Genomic DNA, 21,097 nt, shown 5'->3' on the forward strand with positions numbered 1-21,097 from the left:
GTAGGGAGAGAGTTTTTGTTAGGGAGAGAGAAAGGAGAGACAGTGTTATGACAGGATGTAAGGGGGAGAGATTCAGAGACGTTGAAAGAAAAGCTGCTACTAGATGCTTACAACCTACAGCAAAGGATGCTTAAGTTATTAATCTAGTAATGCTATTTCCTATTAAAGATATAGCTGAATAAACATGATAACCGCACACACACATGATGAAACGGCTTTGATCATAAGCATGAGCCAACTGAAAACCTATTATGATTGCCTCATCTAAAACTCGCAGCCTCCAAAGGCAATTGACTAGGGACACGCCTTCTCAACTGCTCAGCTTTCTTGATAAACCTAGTATTCATCTTCAAAGCAGCATAATAATCTAGTGCATACAGTAAGAACTATGTAGGACACAGGTCAATGCAAGGATAGTCAATGGTATCAGGACTAACATCTAGACTCCAGCACATTGTCACAGCTGCGTGTGGATTTCCCACTCTTGGGTCTTCATGGCAGATCTTCATGGACTGATGACCTTAATTCCTTCACAAAGACTCCTCCATGAGATAGTTAGAAAGGCTGTAATGTACCCCAGGAATCTCCAGAAGAGAGAAAAGAAGAATTTACATTCTCCAGACCAAACGCTTGTTGGGCAGACTTGAGGATTTTGATGAACATGCATTAGGACCACAATTACAGATTCTGTATCCTAAAGCATAGCCCTCTTTACAATAGGAAACTCTCTCTCTGATTGCTTGTTCTTATCAATAGGGAAGAAATGCTTTCACGTGTAACTCTGGAGTTTCAGACTGATTTCTTAGAACACTGCTTCCTGTTCCTAAGTAACTTACATAACCTCTAGAGACTTAGCTCCCTCATCTCTACAAGGGGGATGATTGTACTGAACCATGAAGCCTGACAGAAGGATTAGAAATAACACAATGTATCGGGCACGTTATTCAAGAAATAGTAGCCAGTATCATTGCCATAAAGGTATTCTTCAGTTCAGTCAACCTAGCACTGTTTCAACTGAAGTTGGAATATCTAATATGGTATCAACATATTTTTAGGAATGGCTGAATTAATTGCATATTTTTATTAAACTTTTATTTGAACAGAAGGTAGGGTGGGGGAAAGAAGGTTAAAATAATGATCCCAAGGTTTGGTTAGCAAAAATCTTCAGGTCACTGAGGTAGCATTTAGGAAGTTACTATGTATCTTTCTCAGCCAGAGAACAAGGGGGAAATAGCAACTCATGTGCATCCTTTCAGATTATCTTTTCCGCAAAAAGAAACTATTCATCAGGAGAATGCCAAGTTACGTACCTCTGAGGAAAGACTGAACAGGAGGTCAGGGGTACGTGTTTCGGGTCTGGCTTCTATGCAACCTTGGACAAGTCACTGATGATAACGTCCATCAATTTGATTAATGAAGTCTCTAGTGCTAAATATACAAGAAGAGTGGCTTTCTGTGTTAGCCCTAGAGATGAGAATTTTTAAGCATGACATTTAAAGTGTTGTGAAACTCAACGTTTTAATTATGCCTTCTTTATTTATACTCAGTTCTGAGAGGTGAAGTGGAAAACTTAGAGAAAATGATGGGTTTTGATTCTGCAATCTGAACAGTGATAGCTTTTCCTAGAAATTAAAACACCCCAACCCTGCCCAGAAAACCTCATCCCCAATTTTTGTGAATACCAGATGGCACAGCCCTGAATGCCACTGCCCAAAATCATAAAAAGAGAATTTAAATGCTGAGAAAAGAGGCAACATTATACTTGCTTGATGCACTTCAGCTAAATACCATTTCTTGAACATTACAGAGGAAATGAGAGAATAGAGGCTCTTCTGTTTAGGGTGGATTCTTAACATCACAAGCACTTCATCATACAGCTTGGCTGTTTTTCACCATTTAGTGAGGCTATCTTTTAAAAAAATGGCATGCCAGGGGAACATTTTTTTTGGTTATTTTTCACTGTTATGGCACTTCTGGTTACCATCTACCTCTTAGGCTCCTCCTGCCACCTTCTAATTCACCATAGGCTGAGAAACTAGGTGGCATTCATTAAAATTATATAAAAGAGAAGAGTGATTCAGCCGTGATCAAGGGGCTGAGAAGTTCTCTTATGAGTAAAGCTCATGAACTTTATTATACAGACTGGGTCATAAATGTGCAGGACTTTAAGGTATTTCCAGATTCTTGGTCATATGCTGTGGTGAAAATTGTCCAGTAGGTGAATTCTACTAAGATGAATGGAAAGGGCCAGATATCTCATTACCTAGTTGATGGATGATAGACCAGTGGGCACACAGACAAACTCTCACCTGGAGCCTACAACAGATGACAGCCAACTTCTAGATGGTCAAATACGTCACTTTTCAGGGTTCCATTGAAACATGTCATCATCCATTGTACATGACCATCTTACACGCCAGTGCCTAGTGCCACTTCAAGACAAATCCCTTCCAGTCTCTGGAGCACTGATTGATCGGGTACCTGCCTGGCCCCAAGGAAACCCTTAGTGGACCAGCGAAGCCCCAGGCTGGAGAAGGAGCAGTTTGTTCATGGGTGGTGGTCCTGACAGGCAAAACAGTGTCCCCTTGTTTGGTTTAATGGGGTGAGTTGAAAGACTCGGCTGTCAGAGCAGCGTGAGGCCTCATTTTTCTTCTCTGCCATGGAGGGTGCCCCTTGCTACAGCCAACATTTGATTGTGATTAATTTGTCAGGGATGGCTGTACAATGGAAATGGAGAAATGGATTGCCAATTACAGCTCTTCTTCTCTCAGACTGCTTGGCAAACGAGGGCCTCTCTGCAACTCTGACAACTCTGGAGCACACAAGATTTAGCCTTGGAGGTAAGGGACTCATTCCCAAATGTGTTTTAAGAATGAAGGGATCAAAGACGAATCATTTTATTATTTACCACCTTCTCAGCAAGCACCACTGGGGGCAAAACCGGCCCGAGTTTCTTACTATTCCATCGGTTTAAAACACAGCCTTAACAGTACAATGACAAGTGTGAAAGAGTTCACATCACATTCAAAAAGATCAAAGGAGAGCATACCTGATTTTCCTTGTGAGATGTTCACAATATGCTAATCGTGGACAAATGGAAAATGTATGGAGGCACGCCATCTTTTTGTCCTTTTACCTCCAAAAGACCATCCTCAATTTCACATTGATAGCTATTGCAAAACAACTTGAGTTCCTTATCTCCTCACAAAAGACATGACCTTTTTAAAAATTTTAACAACTTCCCAAAGGAATAGATTAATAAGAGAAGAAATGTCTTCAGCTGTCAAGCCTTGGCCATCTCATAATCCGATTTGGTTTGAGATGGTGAGATGGACGCAATAACATTTTGCACTTGTAGAGAACTGTTGACAAACTGACATCATTGTTTATAATTCTAAGAAGCCTCATACCACAAACACTTGAGTTAAAACTGTTGAAGGACTGCTCTATTAATTTATTCTAATATTACATGACTCGCTCATTTATGGGAGGAGTGAGTGAAATATGCCTTGTTTTAGTCAGTGGATAAAACTCATTGTCTTTATCTCATAAAAAAATAGATGAAAAAAGGAGTACTATTGTTCAAAAGTGAAAAGATTTAAAGAATTTGACATACAAAAATTGGGGTAAAGCCTATATAAAAAATGTTTGAAATATACAAACACATGACATTCTCTTAGTCATGCACAAAAATGTATACACATAATAGATTAATTAATATTTTATGACAGGTGTATACATATATGCACAATGCACAAAATATTATATATACCTATAATAATGGAAAACATTACATTGCAATACTTGAGCCCAAAGAAATAAGTAACCATGGGTTCTTTGGGGGAAAAACAGAACAGTGATTAATTAGATGCATGCCTAAATTTATATATCCCCAAAGTCTTAATTCATGGTTTACTTCAAACCAGTACACATACAAAGGTACAAGGATGTATGTTGGTATCTCCTGTTGGTTCTGCTTCCCTAGAGAACCCTGACAAATAACAGTATACTGATATTTTTATAGTGAAATATGAATTTTTTTTCATTCAGTAGCTTAGGCTTATAAAAACCTTATTATATGTAAGTATGTGTCTACATTTACTCAAATACACATTATGTATGTATATCTGCAAATATACTATGAAATACTGCATGCATGTTTCTTTAAACTTTTTATAAACTTTATAATGTTTTATAGTTCTTCACTATGTACATATATCACTTTAATGATTTAAAGCACTCACTATTTTTATAAGTGTCCCTCTGTCTCCTGCTCTGCTTGGTAACATTAGTACTATCAATTGTTGAGATTTTCTAGCCATATTTTTAAAATAAGAGTCCTGTCAATCAAGTCTGGATGGTGATCATAAACCCTCCGATCAATTATTAGCTAACTGCAGGCTAAGTGGGATACACATGAGACTTGATCCTGTGTCCTGGGTGTTTGATATCTACCATGTGGCAGACACCATACTAGACACTGGGGGAGCAGGGGCCCACACAGTCCCATCCCTCTGCTAAATAAGAGTCTAGACCCTGGTGAATTGTTATGTTTGGGGTGGAGGGTGAGAAAATTAATGAGTACATCTAATGATTGATTTTTATATGCAAGTCCTGAACTACAAATGCTTGGTCATTAGACAGTTTGATTTTGAGTCATCCAAGAGTCTTAGGGATGTCCTCTAAGAGGACAGATGACCATTTGCAGAAAAGCAGTACCCTAAGATCTCTTCAAAGAGGATCGATGCAAACATAGAAATCCTGGATCTTTTAATAAGAATCACTTATGGAGTAGTACATGCTATCAGAAAAGAAAAGACTCTAGAATGAAACACAAGGAATATAACTTAAATGTTGCCCAGAATCCAAAGTTGTTTCCCATTTGATTATTTAGAATTTATACTTCATAGTCCCAACAAGATAGTATTATATCATCTTTTTGTCAGTACAAGCCAACATGTGATTTAATTTTTAATGATGATAGAGCACAGAGCATCTTTTACATGAAAATGCATGCATTAATTTAGCCAGAATTTAGTGACTCTCTCCAATTCGTCAGACACCATGCTGGGAGCTAGGACACGGGGGCGAGCAAAACAAAGACAAGAATACTAATAAGATAGTCACTTCAATAAAAGTAAAAGTGCTGTTGAAATAAGTGATGAGAAGGGAAGTCACACAACACCAAGAGAACTGGTAATAAGACAGCTGGATCCAGTCGAGGAGGTCAGGGAAAGCAACCCTCCAAAGACTATGCTCGTGGACGTCTGCCAGCCAGAGAGGGGAACAAACAGAGCCAAATGTTGCTTGGAGGGAATGAAAAACAGCCCATGGGGCTTAGACACAGAATGCTGAGGTCAGCCAGGCACAAGATGAGGCCTTACACATGGCTTTCTGAATGGCATTCCCAGAAACATCTCCACTACTGGGTATTCTCCTACCTTCTACCTACCAGGGAGGGAGAATGGAAATGCTAGAATTCTAAGGTCCTAGTGATGAATTCCATAGCCTGGAACAGAGTATCCCAGGGAAATAGCAGATGGGAGGTGGGAGAAGAACATGTGACTTCTGGGGTGGGGAATGAAGGAAGAATTTTTGTGTCGTCTTATTGGGATAAATCACTGGGCTTTATACCATTCTGAACTGGTCTCTAGTCACCTCTTTTCTTCTAATGGCACAAGGAACTGGGCCACTATCTTTTTCCATTTCTACCAACTGTCTCTACGTACAACCCCTCCCCAGGGCTTTTCCCCCCCACCTCACTCTACTTCAGAACACAAAATAGCTTCACGTTTTTATCCCCTTTTCCCAATTCCTTAAGCAAAAACACAGTTTCCTGGGGTTTCCTACGGATGGCTACTGCTAGTCGAAAAAAAAATACTGGGGCGGAAAAGGTCAAAACTAGGTTTTTCAGCATGGTGTTTCAAATTGGGCACTGGAAAAGAAAATGTATAGAGATTGTGATGGGCCCCCAGCAGGAAGTGAAGAGGACTGGAGAAGTAGAAAAGGCAGCCCTGGAGCAGGAGGAGAGCCTCGTGTGGGTAGGAAAATTAGGAAACCCCCACTTACCTAGTCACTCTTAGCAGCCGTAGCACTGTGGCCCCATCTGAGAGAGATATTGATACAGGTGAGATGGAAGGTACGATGTGGAAGGAAGAGACTGAGAGGGTGGGCACTGAACGCTATATGAAACAGCAGGAAAGCAAAGGATGTTCCTGGGCACAGATGGATCTGCATGTCCCAGCTCGCTCTCCAACTAATCTGCCAGTGCTTGTCCACTGACTCTGGCTTCTTGGCTTTTTTGTCCCTCACCGTCTCCCCACTCTCCCACATTTCTACTTCTCAATTCATCACATGTTTAGATGGTGGTTTGGAGTGAGGTCTGTTGGGAAGACTAGGCCAGGACACCCCTCCAATACCCCTCAACACAGACACACACAGACACAGACACACACACAGATACACACCACCTTCTGTCCCACTACTGTCTTCAACATGTACAGAGAAGTCTATACGAAGCACTTCAAATGAAGGATTTTTATATTTCCCAGATTTCCTGATGCATATCACTGTTTTATTCTAGCAATGAGATGTACTCTCATTGTTTTATGAAGGATGAAAAATGCTGAGGAGTCTTCATCTTCTATATACAGCATGAGAAAACAGCAACTCTGGGCACTTTTTTTTCACTATGGTTAAGGATAAATTTGAAAATTTGGAAAAAAACATTGTGAGGCAAAGATTTAGGATGCTAATCTTCTGCTCTGGCAGGGCCAGTAGATCTCTCTGGATTGCTAAGGGATTCAGAATTTGGGGAAGCTTTTGGAGCCCCTGAGAGCAGCTGGTGATGAATTTCACACAGGTTCAGGGTAATCACACTCAATGACTGGCATTTTCAAGGTGGGGTTAATGCCTGGCTTTTCAAACTGGGGCATTGGCAGGGTGCCATGGGAGCCACGGACCATGGGATAGGCACCTTCCTAGGGTTAATTTTACAAGAAGATTTATCAGGGAGGGAGACTGAAGAATTACTGAACTGGTAAGTCAGGTAGAATGTTTTGTTTTAACAAGTAGAATGTAACACACTTAAGTTTTAGAATATAATGCAAGATTTCAACTAAAAAAAAAAAAAGTTCTCACTTGTATAGGCTATGCCCTAGTACCCTAAGGATACAGATGTAGTACCCTTTACCTTTAAATGGGCTCAGATGATAAAGCAGAAGGGACACTGATATGAAGTGACAAAAGATGAAGGTGCTCTCTGTATTGACTCAGTCTTCACAAGTCAGTGATGGAGATTCCAGTGGTCTGGGTTTGGGAATTGCACAGAAATGGGGTGTAGGTACAAGCAACAGCTTGGGGAGGCAGGGGTGCGGAGAGGGGACCAGAGGAAGTTATGAGGTTACCACCTCTTATTGGGTTAAGTCTTTGGGACACTACTCAGTCTTCTGAAACAACCTCAGTTCAATTCCTTTCTTTTCTTCTAAAAGAGACAGTACATATTAGTCTCATCTAATACATAAGCAAGCTTGGAACGGAGGCTCAAAGATGCTGGTGAGTGGACCATCATGGGCTATGATCTCATATCTGCCTCATTTCCAAACCCAGGCTCTTGCTAGTCTGTCCTGTTGACTAGACAGGACATCTGATTTCAGTGCTCATATTTTGCAGTTGGGGTCCCCAGAGAAGTCACATATCCACTCTGGTCTCATTTTTTCCCCAGTGAGGAAAATAAGGAACTAGGACAAGTATGATTTCCAAAATGACTTTCAGCTCCGAGAGCCTATCATTGTAAAAACAAACAAAAAAAATGTACAAGTTCTCTGGGCATTTTGGGCTTTTCCATATGTAAGCCAAGGAGCAGGTAACTTGTCTACTTCCCAGGGTTTCCTGAAGAGGAAGCATTTTGAAAGCTATCTTATAGAAACGAGATTTGGTTCTGTCCCTAAGGATCTGAGGTCCTAGGATGCAAAACTTCACTTTCAAGACTACAAATAGCTACAATTTGTCTCTTATCGCTCAAAGCCTTTATTTATAGAAAAAACATGTGTTTTTTTCTCTTTTTCAATCTCAGGGTTTAGATAAACTTTAGGGAATTCAGAAGCACTTAAGCAAGTTGACTTTATTTCTCAAACAACTGACTACAGTGGTTATAGCTGAGAGTGATATAGAAAACATGGGGCCATGTTACAAGCAACTTACATGGTTTGACCACAAGACAGAGGCAGCAAAGAAGAGAAAACTGGCTTTTAGAGAAGCAGAAGCAAGCCAACCAAAAGTGAGGCTTTTCAGTGCCCTATGGCGAAAGGCTACTGGCTAGTGTCAGAGCATCATTAAAATCCCCTTCAAATAGAAAGTTACCTGTTCAACAAGTATAGATAGCATTCTAAAAATTAGGTTATAACAGTGAATTAAAACATTCAAAGCCCCTTCCCCCAAGGAACTTAAATTCCCATGGGTGATTAATAATGATGACAAAGCAGCAATAATATTAACAATAGTGACGTTAATCTTCATGGGGCTAATGTCGTGAGCGCTTTAATGCATTATCAAGTATAATCTTTATGGTAACCCTGTGTTATAGGCATTATTATCCCCATTTTCTAGAAAATGTCACTGAGGCCCAGGGAGGTAAGTAACTTGCCTGAGGTGACACAGCTAATTAGACACAGACCAGAATTTGAATATAGATTGACGGGACCCCAAAACCCATGCCCCTAGCCACTATGATCCGTGCCCTCCTTCCCTGTTGCTGCTTGGTCCTCTAAGACAACTCTGATGCTGTGTGTGATGGTTGGGTTCATGTGTCAACTAGGCCAGGTGATGGTGCCCAGCAGTCTGGTCAAGCAAACACTGACCTACTGGTTACTACAAGGACATTCGTGGCTGGTTAATAAACCAGAGGGTTGGTTTATTAAATAATCAATTGATTGCATCTGTGGCTGATTACATCTACAATCAGCTAAGGGAGTGTCTTTCTCAATAAGAGAACACAATCAGTTGGATTTAATCCAATCAGTTAAAAACATAAGGTAGAAGAGAGAACGTTCACTTCTTCAGCCAGCCAGTTTCTCCTGGGGAGTTCCTTAAGGACTTTCTTCGTAGGTGCCAGCTCATGGCCTGCCCTGTGGAATTTGGACTCATGCATCCCCACAGTCGCATGAAACACTTTTATAGAATCTCATATTTATAGGTATCTCCTGTCAGTTCTGTTTCCCGAGAGAACCCTGACTAACACACCATGGTAAGCAAAGACTGATCGTGCATAGAGATATTACAAGACCTTATTACAAGAAGCCTATATCCCTACACAGGGAGCAGGGTGCCAGAGCCCCCAAGTAAAGGTAGCTGTTGAAGCCAGAGAGAATCTGGAATGCCAAAGAATTATGGAGATGTGGACTGTTTCAGGAAGATTAAAAATAAGAATCTCATTGTATCACAATTATAGTTCATATATTTAGATGTAGTTAGGCTTAAATTAACTGCATATGAGTATTATTCACAACAGCCAGAGTAGAAAAACGTCCATCAGGTAATGAATGGATACACAAATTACTGTTCTATGCTACAACATGAATGAACCTTGAAAACATTAAACTAAGTGAAAGAAGCCAGTTACGAAAGACCATGTATTTTATGATTCTATTTATGTGAAATGTCCAGAATAGGCATGTCGCATTCAGAGACAAAGTAGATTGGTGGTCACCTAGGGCTGGGGGAGGGAATGTGGGAGTGACTGCTAATACAGGCTCTTTTGGGGGTGACAGCTCTGTGAATATACTAAAAACATTATTAAAGGGTGAATTTTATGTGATTTGAATTCTATTTCAACTTTTAAAATTTAACCACACATAAAAAGTTAGACTCTTATTACCTGACTCCTCTCTTCTCCTCCTAAAATCTAAGTGAAATTACTCCTTCCAGCATGCTAAAAAAAAAAATTGGAAACCAGAATGTGATTGACCTCGATTATTGAATCCAGTTTCTGGTCCCTATAGAGGACAGAACTGATTACCACTGGAGATATACATATATATATATATATATATATATATATATATATATATATATATATATATATATATATATATATACTTATAGTTGTTCACTAACCAAGTTTTTTATTAAGACCTAATCTGCATCTGACTCTGTGCTAGGTACTGGGATAAAATAATGACAGTTTCATAAATCAAGTCCCACTTTCCAGAATGGATGTTTTAAGTAAAAGGAAAGTGACATTTATCAAAAAATGAAGTTCTTTAGTAGAAAGATCTAGGAACATTTAGGTGAACCCAAAAATGAACTCAGTTCAACACATTATAGAAGTGAAAAAATATATATATTTTTAATTTCAGTTCAATTTTCAGTGGCTCGTGGAAAACCCTCCCTGTTGAACATGACCGAAACGGGAGACAAGGGATAGAATATTGTCTTCAGTTCTAAGGATCCTAAGGAAAATTCCTTTGACTTCTGGGGATTTGGATTCATATTCTCTCCCTCTCTCTTACTGGCTCTATGGTCAGGATCCCCTAACACAGAAGTTATCAGAAGCAGAAAAGCGACACAAAAGGGGAAACTGAACCACAGTAAGGCATGGTGTGCTCAGGGCTGAAAGCTCGAGTGAAAACACAGCTCAGTGTATGAGAGAGAAGAGTTGAACAAATCAAAAGGGAGTTCCTGGTTGAAAGGGAAGGACAGCAGATAGTAGGTTGTAGTAGTATGAAGAAGTGAAGATCTCCAGTAAAGGTAATTGCATGGGTAAATACAAAATCTAATAGTATGGTATCCTCAGTATGTAACTGTTCTTTATTACCTATAAGATGTAGAATACAATTGAACAAGGAGTTATATGTCCATATTAAGCATACACAAAATATTAAGGGGTAATATGTGACAAAGACAATGCACAGAGGGGACACAGAGGGGTAAAGGAGCATGTGTATGCTGTGTATGCTATTGCAGGTAAGTTGTTATCTTTCCAAACTAGGTTATAGAATTAGGTTGTTTAATACAAATCCCAGTGAAACAAGACAAAGTATTTAAAATATACACAGAAGTTTAACTATAAACAAAAGAAGGTTTCAATTAAGAAAAAGGAAGATAAAAGACATAAGAAAGGAAAAAAAAATGGCTAGTCCTGCCTTTATCAGTATTTACACTGAATATAAACAGATTAAATACTCCAATCAAAAGACACAGACTAGCAGAATGGATAAAAAAGGATGATCCAACATGTTCTTTACAAGAGACTCACCTTAGACCCAAAGACATACATACATTGAAAGTGGAAATATGGAAAAAACTATTCCATAGAAATAGGAAACACAAGAGAGCTGAAGTAGCTATATTAACATTGGACAAAGACTTTAGGTAAAACAAAACAAAACAAAACAAAACAAAACTATTATGAGACAAAGAAGGACACTAAGTTAATAAAAGGGTCAATCCCACCAAGCAGAAATAAACATTTTGCACCTAACCACAGTGCCCCGAAATACATGAGGCAAATATTGATAAAGCTGAAGGGAGAAATAGGAAACTACAATAATAGTTGGAGACTTTAATATACCACTTTCATCAAAGGAAAGAACATCCAGACAAAAGATCAATAAGGAAATGGAGAACTTAATACTATAAATAAACTAGACCCAACAGTTATATACAGAACACTACACCTTAAAACAGCAGAATACACTTTCCTTTCAAGTGCACATGGCTCATTCTCTAAGATAGACCACACGTTTGGTCACACAAAACATCTCAAATTTAAGGAATTTAAGGAATGAAGTTATGAAAGCATTTCCTCTGTCTACAATTAAATGAAGGTAGAAATAATGATCAGAGAGAGAACTGGAAAATCCACAGGCATATGTAATTAGACAACAAACTATTGAACAAATAATGGGTCAAAGAAAAAATTACAAGGAAATTCAGAAAATATCTTGAGATGAATTAAAAGGAAACCACAACATATTAAAATTTATGGGACAAAACAAAGGCAGTGCTCAGAGAGGAAATTTATAGCTCTGAATGATTACAGTAAAAAAGAAGAATGAATTCAATTCACAAACCTAACCTCACACATGGAGGACCTAGAAAGAATAAACTAAACCCAAAGCAAAGAGAAGGAAGGAAGTTAATATTAGAAGGATAAATGAAATAAAGAATTAAAACAACAGAATTAAAACCAAAAGTGGTTTTAGAAAAGATCAATAAAAATTAATAAACCTTTAGCTAGACTGGCAGAAAAAAGGAGAGAAGATACAAATAACTAAAGTCAGGAATGAAATGGGGGACCGTATTGCTGACCTCAAAAGAAATTTGGTTAAAAATCACCAAATATCCTTGCAAGATAAGATACGCACATCATTATTCAAAAAAAATATTTACCAATTTTGAATAGGTGGCACTGCCCCTAAACTGAATTACCCGTGAGTGAGCTGGGTGATTTGATTTTCTTTTCCCCTTTAGCAGTGCGTAATAGAAATCCTCCAAAATCCAATCCTCCCTTCTCTCCTCACAATAAAATTGTAGTCAGACCGGGGGATTCCACAGTAGACTAACTTTCCCAAACTTCTTGGTAGTTTGGTCTCGGGACCAATTTCTCTCTAATGGAAGGTGTGTGGAAATGACGTGTACAATTTTGGATCCAGCGGCCATAAAACAGTGGGCATGCCCATCCTATGTGCTTCCTTTTTTGGATATGAGAACAATGCTTTGTGGAAAGCAGAACAACTACGTGAGACTATTGTAGTCCCTGGCTCCCAGGATGATTGCGTGGAACAAACACTTCCACAAGCAGAAAGCTCACCTGAACTTGTCAGCAAAGTGAGAAATAAACCTCCAAATTCACTAAACCGCACTATTTGAATCTCTTTGTTACAGCAGTTAGCTTTCCCTAATAAGTAACACAGTCTCTTTCAAATGCATTTCAAGATTCATTTTAAAAATAGAATCATTGACTAAAAAGGATTTGACATGAAAATCATTGTCCTGAAGAACTCAACATAATTGGCTTCCATAAGAACTGTCAACGTTATTCTTAAGTCCTTTCTAAAGAGAGCTGAGCTGTGTTTATTTAATCTCACCCTCTAGATACAAGTGCGTATGAAGAATAAGAAAAAAGAATGCCATTCAAGATTTGGGATGAGAAAAAAAATGGACAAGTACATGGAAATTATTTCAGTGCTCAAACCAGCAGTATGGGCAATTCTTAAACCTTCACACAGTTCCTTAGGAAAGCATTTTAATAGTGGTCTTATTTTCAAGGTGCTGCAGAGTTTCTGCAAAATGGATAGTATCTCCAATTTACTACAGTTTTCTTATTTCCTTAAAAGAGTTAATGTTTTAATGCTTCTTCTATAAGAAGAGTCATCCTTTAAGTATAGCATAGCAATAAGTGACTGCATTTGAGGAAGGGGCAGGGTAAAATTCATTTATGCTTTCCAGACCTAAGTCAAATTTTTACCTTGATACCATTCAACAGAAGGATATCCTGACCTCAGAAAGGGTAATAAAGTTGTAATTTTTATTACTTTTTGAAACATTTAATCCTTTAATTAAGTCCTAAAATTGTTCCATTTGAACAGAATGCCAGGGAGACTGACGCTGGTTTCTCTCTGCATTCACAGGACCAGAAAGCTAGGTTTGCGGGATTTTCATGTCTTTTGGCAGATTCCCCTTGGGGGAACACTGCTCAAGAGTCTCCCTGTCATTTTTATATAAGCTGAACCAGCATATATTGTTATTGGACACTGGAGACTATTTTCTAGGACAAAGCTAGTATTTTCTGTTTCTTAGTTGAATGCCTTTCTATTATCGAACTCTCTGGTGGCTTATAGAGAATAAGAGGAAAGTTTGTACTATGTTTTGTAGGGTATATACATAAATGTTTACAAGCATATTTGCTAAAACTATATGCAAATGGAAAACACTTAGAGAGTTAGAAACAATGTAAAAGCCAGAATTTTGTCTCCTGCTCTTTCTCCTGTGCATCTTAAGGGTCAGCTCATAAAATATACAAATATGATATAATTGAGATGGTGTGATTTGACTCTATTATGTCCCCCACAATAGCCATGTTCTTTAATATAACCTTGTGGAGGCAGACTTACTAGTCTTTTGATTGGGGTGGAACCTTCTGACTGTTTCCATGGAAATGTGATTCACCCAACTGTGGGTGAGATCTTTGATTAGATCATTTCCATGGAAGTGTGGCTCCACCCATTCAGGGTGGGTCTTAATTAGATCACTGGAGTCCTTTAAGAGAGCTCACAGAAACAAGGAGCTGAGAGAGACATTTTAGAGAGAAGCTAAGATATGTAATCAAGAGTTTGCCCCTGGGAAAAGCGAAGAGCCAACACAGACACAGACCCAGACCCAGACCCAGATGCTTGGAGATGCTGGGAGATGCAGACAGAAGGATGTTTGGAGATGCTAAGCTAAGAGGTGAAGCAGCCCAGAGTTTGCCCTGGGGAAGCTCAGAGAGGACCCCCAGATGCTTAGAGAGAAACACCCTGGGAGAACAAGCAAGAATGCACAGGAGCTGACAGAGAGAAGCTAAGAGAGACAGAAGCCCAGAGACATGTTGGAGAAAACCATTTTGAAACACAACCCAGGAGGAAAGGACCAGGAGATGCCAGCCTCATGCCTTCCAAGCTGACAGAGGTGTTCCAGATGCCATTAGCTATTCTTCAGTGAAGGTATCCTCTTATTGATGCCTTAGTATGGACACTTTCATGGCCTTAAAACTGTAAATTTGTAACCTAATAAATTCTCTTTATAAAAGCCAATCCATTTCTGGTATTTTGCATCATGGCAGCTCTAGTAAACCAGAACAGATGGGTTTGGCCTCAGTACAGCATTTTCCCAAAGGAAGTAAATTATACTGATTCTAATGTTTCTCTGCTTTCAGGACCAGCAATTAACTCAAAGATTGCCAAGAAAAATAATGTTTCATATAGTGAGAATTATTTGACCTGAACAGAAAGCCTAAGATGCCAGAGAGGGGAATGTATGAGAGAGAGACCAAGAGACAGAGACATCATTATACCACCTGAAGGAAGTTTCCAAAGTAAATGGAAATATCAAAGGGAAGAAAAGAAAGCAAGAAGTGGGGAAAACTGTCAGGAGATGAAAGGGAAGGGTGAATATTTCTGTCAGTTATGCTCTGTTTCCCAATTGCATTACATAAGGTGACTCTTCCAGCAAGCCCAGAATCACATAGCAATGACTGTCTCATCCTCTCAAATCTGTCAGCATTTAAGCATGCCCTCAGCTTTGCTGTAGGAGAACGCCCTGGTTTCTTTCCAAGTCGTGTCAATGAATTTAGGTAGATGTGCCAATAAATTTGCCAACCGGGTACAAGGTTAGCAGAACACAGTGTTGGTCCCCTCCTTACCAATTAGAAGCAGAAGACCAAACTTCAATGCAAATGAAGAATTCAATTATAAAGTTGTGGCCTAGCAGTATTTCATAGAAAGCAGAGGGAAGTCAGGTGATTTGAAAGAAATAGGCTGCAAGTCTTTCACATTGATAACAGAAATACAATGAATAAATATGTGAGCTACTTCAGCTAAGTTATGCTGCCCTTAAATTTTTTTCCTCAGATATCCTGCCAATAACTCAATGTCTGAAATGCCTTCTTCTCTAAACCGCATTGTACCTGGGGTGGGGTGGGGACTGGGATGAAAGGTGCTTTTTTTTTTCCCCCAGAGAGACTATTTTCCCAATTTTCAGTTACTCAGGGATATATGTTTCCGCCTGGACTTCATTTCTACTAACTATCTAGTCTCATAAAAGACGAAGATTATATCTGCCTTTCATTCATCTGCAAAAATTCCACTGCCATGTATCATGTCTAGCCTCTTTTGTTAAGCTTATTAGCACCAGAGTGTCCAAGTCAGGCTCAAAGGGCAGAAGGCATGCATGAGATCTGAAATGTCCATTAGAGAAGTTCAAATCTGTCCCTCTGAGACTGGTTTAGAGGCCAATTCAAATTTTTAGCAGGAATCTGGGGGTTTAAAGACCCTGTAAAGCCTCATCTGGATCTATTTTTCCAAAAGTAACAAAGCCTTTCTTTCATATTTTACCAAATGTGGCTTTTCATCTTGAGTGTCAGTAGGCATCTGGTGCACTGTAGAACCATCCTGGAAGCATTACATGGCTGAAAATCAGAGTGGAAAAGTCTGGTTCCTCCTCCAGGGAACTTCAAAGGAGGCAGGGCCTGGTCCCATCGTGTCTCCTTCAATCAAGGCGAGTCACACAGTGGACACTCTTCAGTCTGTGTATTGCCAAAAAAGGCAGAGCTGTTTTTGCTGCCATCAAGGGCTTGCTTCAAAAGACGGAGGAACAGGGGAAAGGCTGGGAGAGGGATCAGCTTTTGTTGCGGTCCTGAGAACCCCCAAGCCACTGGTGGTGGATGTAGTGGGGATGTCTGAGTTTTCATGAAATAGTAATGTTCCCTGAGGGAGTTACCCTGGTATAAGACTGCCTTGGCAATTAAATAACCACAACCTCCTTCAAAAAAGATAGATTCAAAGCTGACTTGAACCTCCCTCACTGACCATTGTCCCATGCAGCACAATTAACAACATTCATCAAGAAAATATCCATTGGGTGGCTTTCTCTACCATTGTCAATCAGCTGTTCTGTTTCCTGTATCTTTGGTTAGACAACAATCTGGGTTAAATCATTATCGTCGTCATCAACAGTAAACATTTTCTGAGATTCTCCCATGGACACAGTGCTTTGCTAGGCACTGAGAATACAAAAAAAGATGAAAAGTGAATCCTAGCTTTCTAAAGAATTCCAAACTGACTGTGAACACAGGATATACAACCAAAAATCTACAGAATATGAGGGAGCAGTTGCTACTTGTCCAGATTACAAATGCTGAAAGATTTCAGAAGATATAACCACCACCAAGGGTTGGCTTACTCAAGGAAGACTTCCTAGAGACTGAGCCTCAACCTTGCTTAAATGTGTGTGGTGTTTTTATGTTGGTGAGGGGGGCGTGAGGTAGAGAGAAGTGGTGGTGATGGTGTGTGTAAATTTGTGCATGCGTGTATGTGTGTGTTGAGGGTACATTTCAGGAATGGACAAGGGCTTGAGAAAGGGATTGGACCTGGGAAGGTATATGTCACATTCTGAGATTCATCAGAATACTGGGTATGAGAAGATGTGTCCACAGATGATGGGAACTGAGAAATTAAACTATACTCTGGAGAAAACACTAGTCTTGAGAAAGGTTGAGAGAATATTAGTTTCTGTGACCAAATAACTTTGGGAAATGCTGCAAACTAAATCCCCCTCTTGAAGATACAGAAGTAGAAGGTATATATAATTTTCTTGGCACACCAATTCAAATCCTTGATGAGAGACCTCCCCACCCCCAATGAATTTTGGAAGAGCTGGTTTAGGAAGATACATCAAGTGCCAATTGTTCAGGCTAGAAAGAATGAATATTAATTTGCAAGTAATGGAATATGATGAAAGGCTCCTGAGCAGATGGGAAACATCCACCAAATGGCATTTTAGAAAAATTAATCTAACAAGATTTGGAATATGAGATAAGAAGGGGAAGGACTGGAGCCAGGAGACCATTCTGAAATTTGCTCTAAATCCACTCTAGTATGAGACACAAAAGTGTTGGGAGTTTTGTCTGATTTTTAAAGTTTCTTTTTAGCTCCTTATTAGCTAGTTTCTATTTGGCTAATTCAGCTAGAAACTAGCTTAATTACTTTAAATAAAATATCTGAAATCCTGATAAAGATAGAAATAAAACTGATTTAGTTAATAGGGGAAGGGAAAAAACGGTTCTAAAGAAGACATTAAAATATCTGATCTACAATATTTGGGTAATGAGAGAAAATCAAGGATTAATCAGAAAGCTGTAACTTTATAAGGTATGAGGCAATTTTCAAGTTACACAATGCTAGATGAGTCCATAAACTAGAGACTTGGAGTAAGACAGGATGTCACGAACCTAAAAGTCAATCTACATCTCAAGCCCTTGTGTAGTTAACCAAAGGCAATAATATGGCACATGACTTTAGGTGTTGGCCTCACTTTTAAATTCATCAGAGAAATAATGGAGGGGAAAAGAGTTGAGTAGCCAGGACTACAGAACTATATTCTTTGACGTGGCATTTTGGAAATGGACTAAGGTTGTCCGACGACTGCCCTCCCAGCCAGCTCCCATGACTCGCCGTATCGGTGTTCTACCCAACAGTCCTTAAAATTTCCCTCTCATTCAGTAAGGTGAGTATTGAACCAGTGCTTGTATTTTGAGCCATGTAACTCTCTAAGGAGAAATCCCTGTCCTTCAAGGATTAAAATTGACCATGACATGCTTTGGATTTGATTTAGTTCTTATTTTTTCCTGAGCCTCTAGTTTTATTGTCCCTCCCCATCTTTCTTTACTCTGTACTTTTTCCTTGCTGCTCCACCCCACCACCACCCTCTTTCTTTAGTATGTCATAGATGATCTCGCCATTTGAAGCTCTGTGCACATTGCCATAAGATTCTAAGGGGAAGAAAAAGGCATCAACAACCTGACAAGGTAATAAACATAAGTGATGTGCATAGTATTGCTTTTGGCAGTTTGGTTTTATTGTTGTTGTTTGTTATCAAGGGAAATCAAGATTGTTATGAGAACTTCTCAAGATGAAAACCATTTCTGCAATGGAGTCTGGTTTAATTCTAGAAAAAGAGAAATGACTTGGACTCTAGACCAGGCAAAACTGCACCTGATGTTTCCTTTAAGCAAATATTTAAGTTTTTTAACTGGGCATTAGAGAAGGAGAGAATGACCATATGGGGATAATTGTGCAGATGGTCTAGTTTAGCCCTGTCTAGTCTAGTATTCATCTGTTTCACAACGACAGGTTCTAGTGGAATCTGGAGAAGAGGGGGTGCCTCAATTTTTAAATAGTGTGGCCAAATCCCTCCCTACCAAACTTGATTCAGACCTACATTTTCCACTGTATTCTCACCAAGACCTAACTGTAATACCAGATTAAGAAGAAATTTTTCTACCTTTCACATCAACCTAAGTAACTCTTGCCCTGCAGTAGTGAATTTAAGATCTATTTTTAGATTTGTACAATTTTTCTGTGAAGAAGCTTTACGTGAGAAGTTTGCGGTCAGAAAGGTCATAATCTATTTTGGTTGAACCAGAGAACCTAAGTGACAAACTCCATTTTACCTTAATGTTAAACACTTATTACTGGACTGAGAAAAACAATACAGGAAAATGTCATCATAGGTGGAAGAATATTTAGAGAGCTTTAGGCTACTAAGAAGTGATCATAAACACATTTTGCTTCCATCTGTAAGTGTAGCAGTCACTAAACAATCCATCAATACCAGGAAAAAAAATATTTGTAGCTTATTAAAATTCTTTGTATTTATTAGCAGTCACTTCTTTGGGTTTTTATTTTAATTTGAATATACAGATATATGCATGGTTGTGCATTTTAATTTCCCTACTTTGTAATTTGCAACAGAATAATCCTAGGTTTTATGTGCATATGATTCTTCTGAGAGAAAACCTGACTTTATTAAAGAACACAGAACAAAAATCTTTGCCTAACAAAAGACAGTAAGCCTCAGTGTATCAGTTCACTTCACAAGGCATCCAATACAACAAAATTCAAGAATACAAGAATTCAAACAGCCTCCCGACAATCCTTAATGGGATATGACCTGCATTTTGAGTCTCTTTAAATCACAGAAAAATATATTCAGAGAACCTCTTATTTTTCCTGTTAATCCCGCCTTCAACAACATAAAGAAATAAAATCATCAAGAGCTAGATCACTTACCATAAATGCCTGTTGAGATGCAGGGAAATGCCTGTGAATAAACCACAAACAACAATAAATTTTAAAGGAACAATTCTTTGCCCGACATCATCTATTTTGACATCTACTTTGCTCAATAACGGATGCCCTCACCTCACATACTCAGAGCTAGGAAACCCCACTCAGTTGGAGGAGGAAACATTCTGGAAATGGGGACTTTTGATTAGTTGAAAACTTTTCCTCACCAGGGTTGTGTGAAGCCAGCTCAGGCCAGCTTGCAAGAGCCGACTAATAAATTTCCAGGAATCGTGTGAATTGGGTATTAAACACATTATTAACAAATTAAATTTTATAACTTGCAGTGAAATAAGTTATATCTAATGCAAAGATAATACTCAGAACTCAGATTCTCTAATTGTTTCACTATATTTTACTGCTATCTATGCTCTTGGATTAAGTCTATTGTATTTGTATAGCAGAAATACCATATACTGGTGTGCTATTGTGCCTCTCTCCCAACTCATGTGAAGTGATGTCACACTTGATGGCTTGAGATCTGAGAATATCAATCAACATGCATGTTGGAACAGCATTCAGTCAATTGAAACCACAGGCTGGGTACAGACTCAAAATTCAGTAAAATTCAACAAAACCATTCTGTGAAAATCAAGTGGCTACAAAGAATTTTAAATGAGCATTGAACATTTTTATAAGTTGCACGCTGTACCTTTTTATATCTATAAACTAGTATATATTTTTTTTTGAAGAGACAGTTTTTAAACCTTTACGAGCATACCACTGCTTATACTGTACATTCAAACAATGTTTAAGGAATTTGATTGAATGAATATAAAAATATCTTTAACTTAAAATTAGGCTAACAGTAGAAAGTGTTGTGGGCATGAAGGTGTCCTCTGCCAATGTAACTTTTGTATTAACTTGGTCAACCTGTTTAATCTTCCTGGGTCCTTGTATTTTTTGGTTGTAGAATGAAGATAATACCTACCATATAGAAGTGATAGACTTTTTTTAAGTGCCTAAATCTAAAGTCTGTAGCTACTGTTGAGAATAATACGAACATTATTGCCCATCAATAATAATGAAATGTCTTAGCCCTTTTCCTGTATACCTTTGGGTTAAATGTGTACTGCATTTCATTTCCCTTAATATTTTTTATAGATTTTTATTCCTTTTACATGGATATCTTAGTAAAAGATCAAAATTAGTGTCATTTTGTTTTAAGAGAGTAATAACTGTTAAAATGCATTCTTATATGGCCAAGAGAAGTGGTT

General features: G+C 38.7%; 1 protein-coding gene across 6 annotated transcripts in view; it reads right to left on the reverse strand.

Moving 5' to 3' along the window:
* The window catches only part of MACROD2 (mono-ADP ribosylhydrolase 2), a 2,227,780-nt gene that overhangs the window by 628,944 nt on the left and 1,577,739 nt on the right, over window positions 1-21,097 (reverse strand). For all 6 annotated transcript variants that reach the window (XM_037811787.1, XM_037811788.1, XM_037811785.1 and 3 more), the window contains one exon: window positions 19,827-19,857. In XM_037811787.1, coding sequence (XP_037667715.1) covers window positions 19,827-19,857 — 31 coding nt within the window. The remainder of the gene's footprint in view (window positions 1-19,826; window positions 19,858-21,097) is intronic.

The sequence above is a fragment of the Choloepus didactylus genome, chromosome 19, assembly GCF_015220235.1.
Source record: "Choloepus didactylus isolate mChoDid1 chromosome 19, mChoDid1.pri, whole genome shotgun sequence".
Lineage (NCBI taxonomy): Eukaryota > Metazoa > Chordata > Mammalia > Pilosa > Megalonychidae > Choloepus > Choloepus didactylus.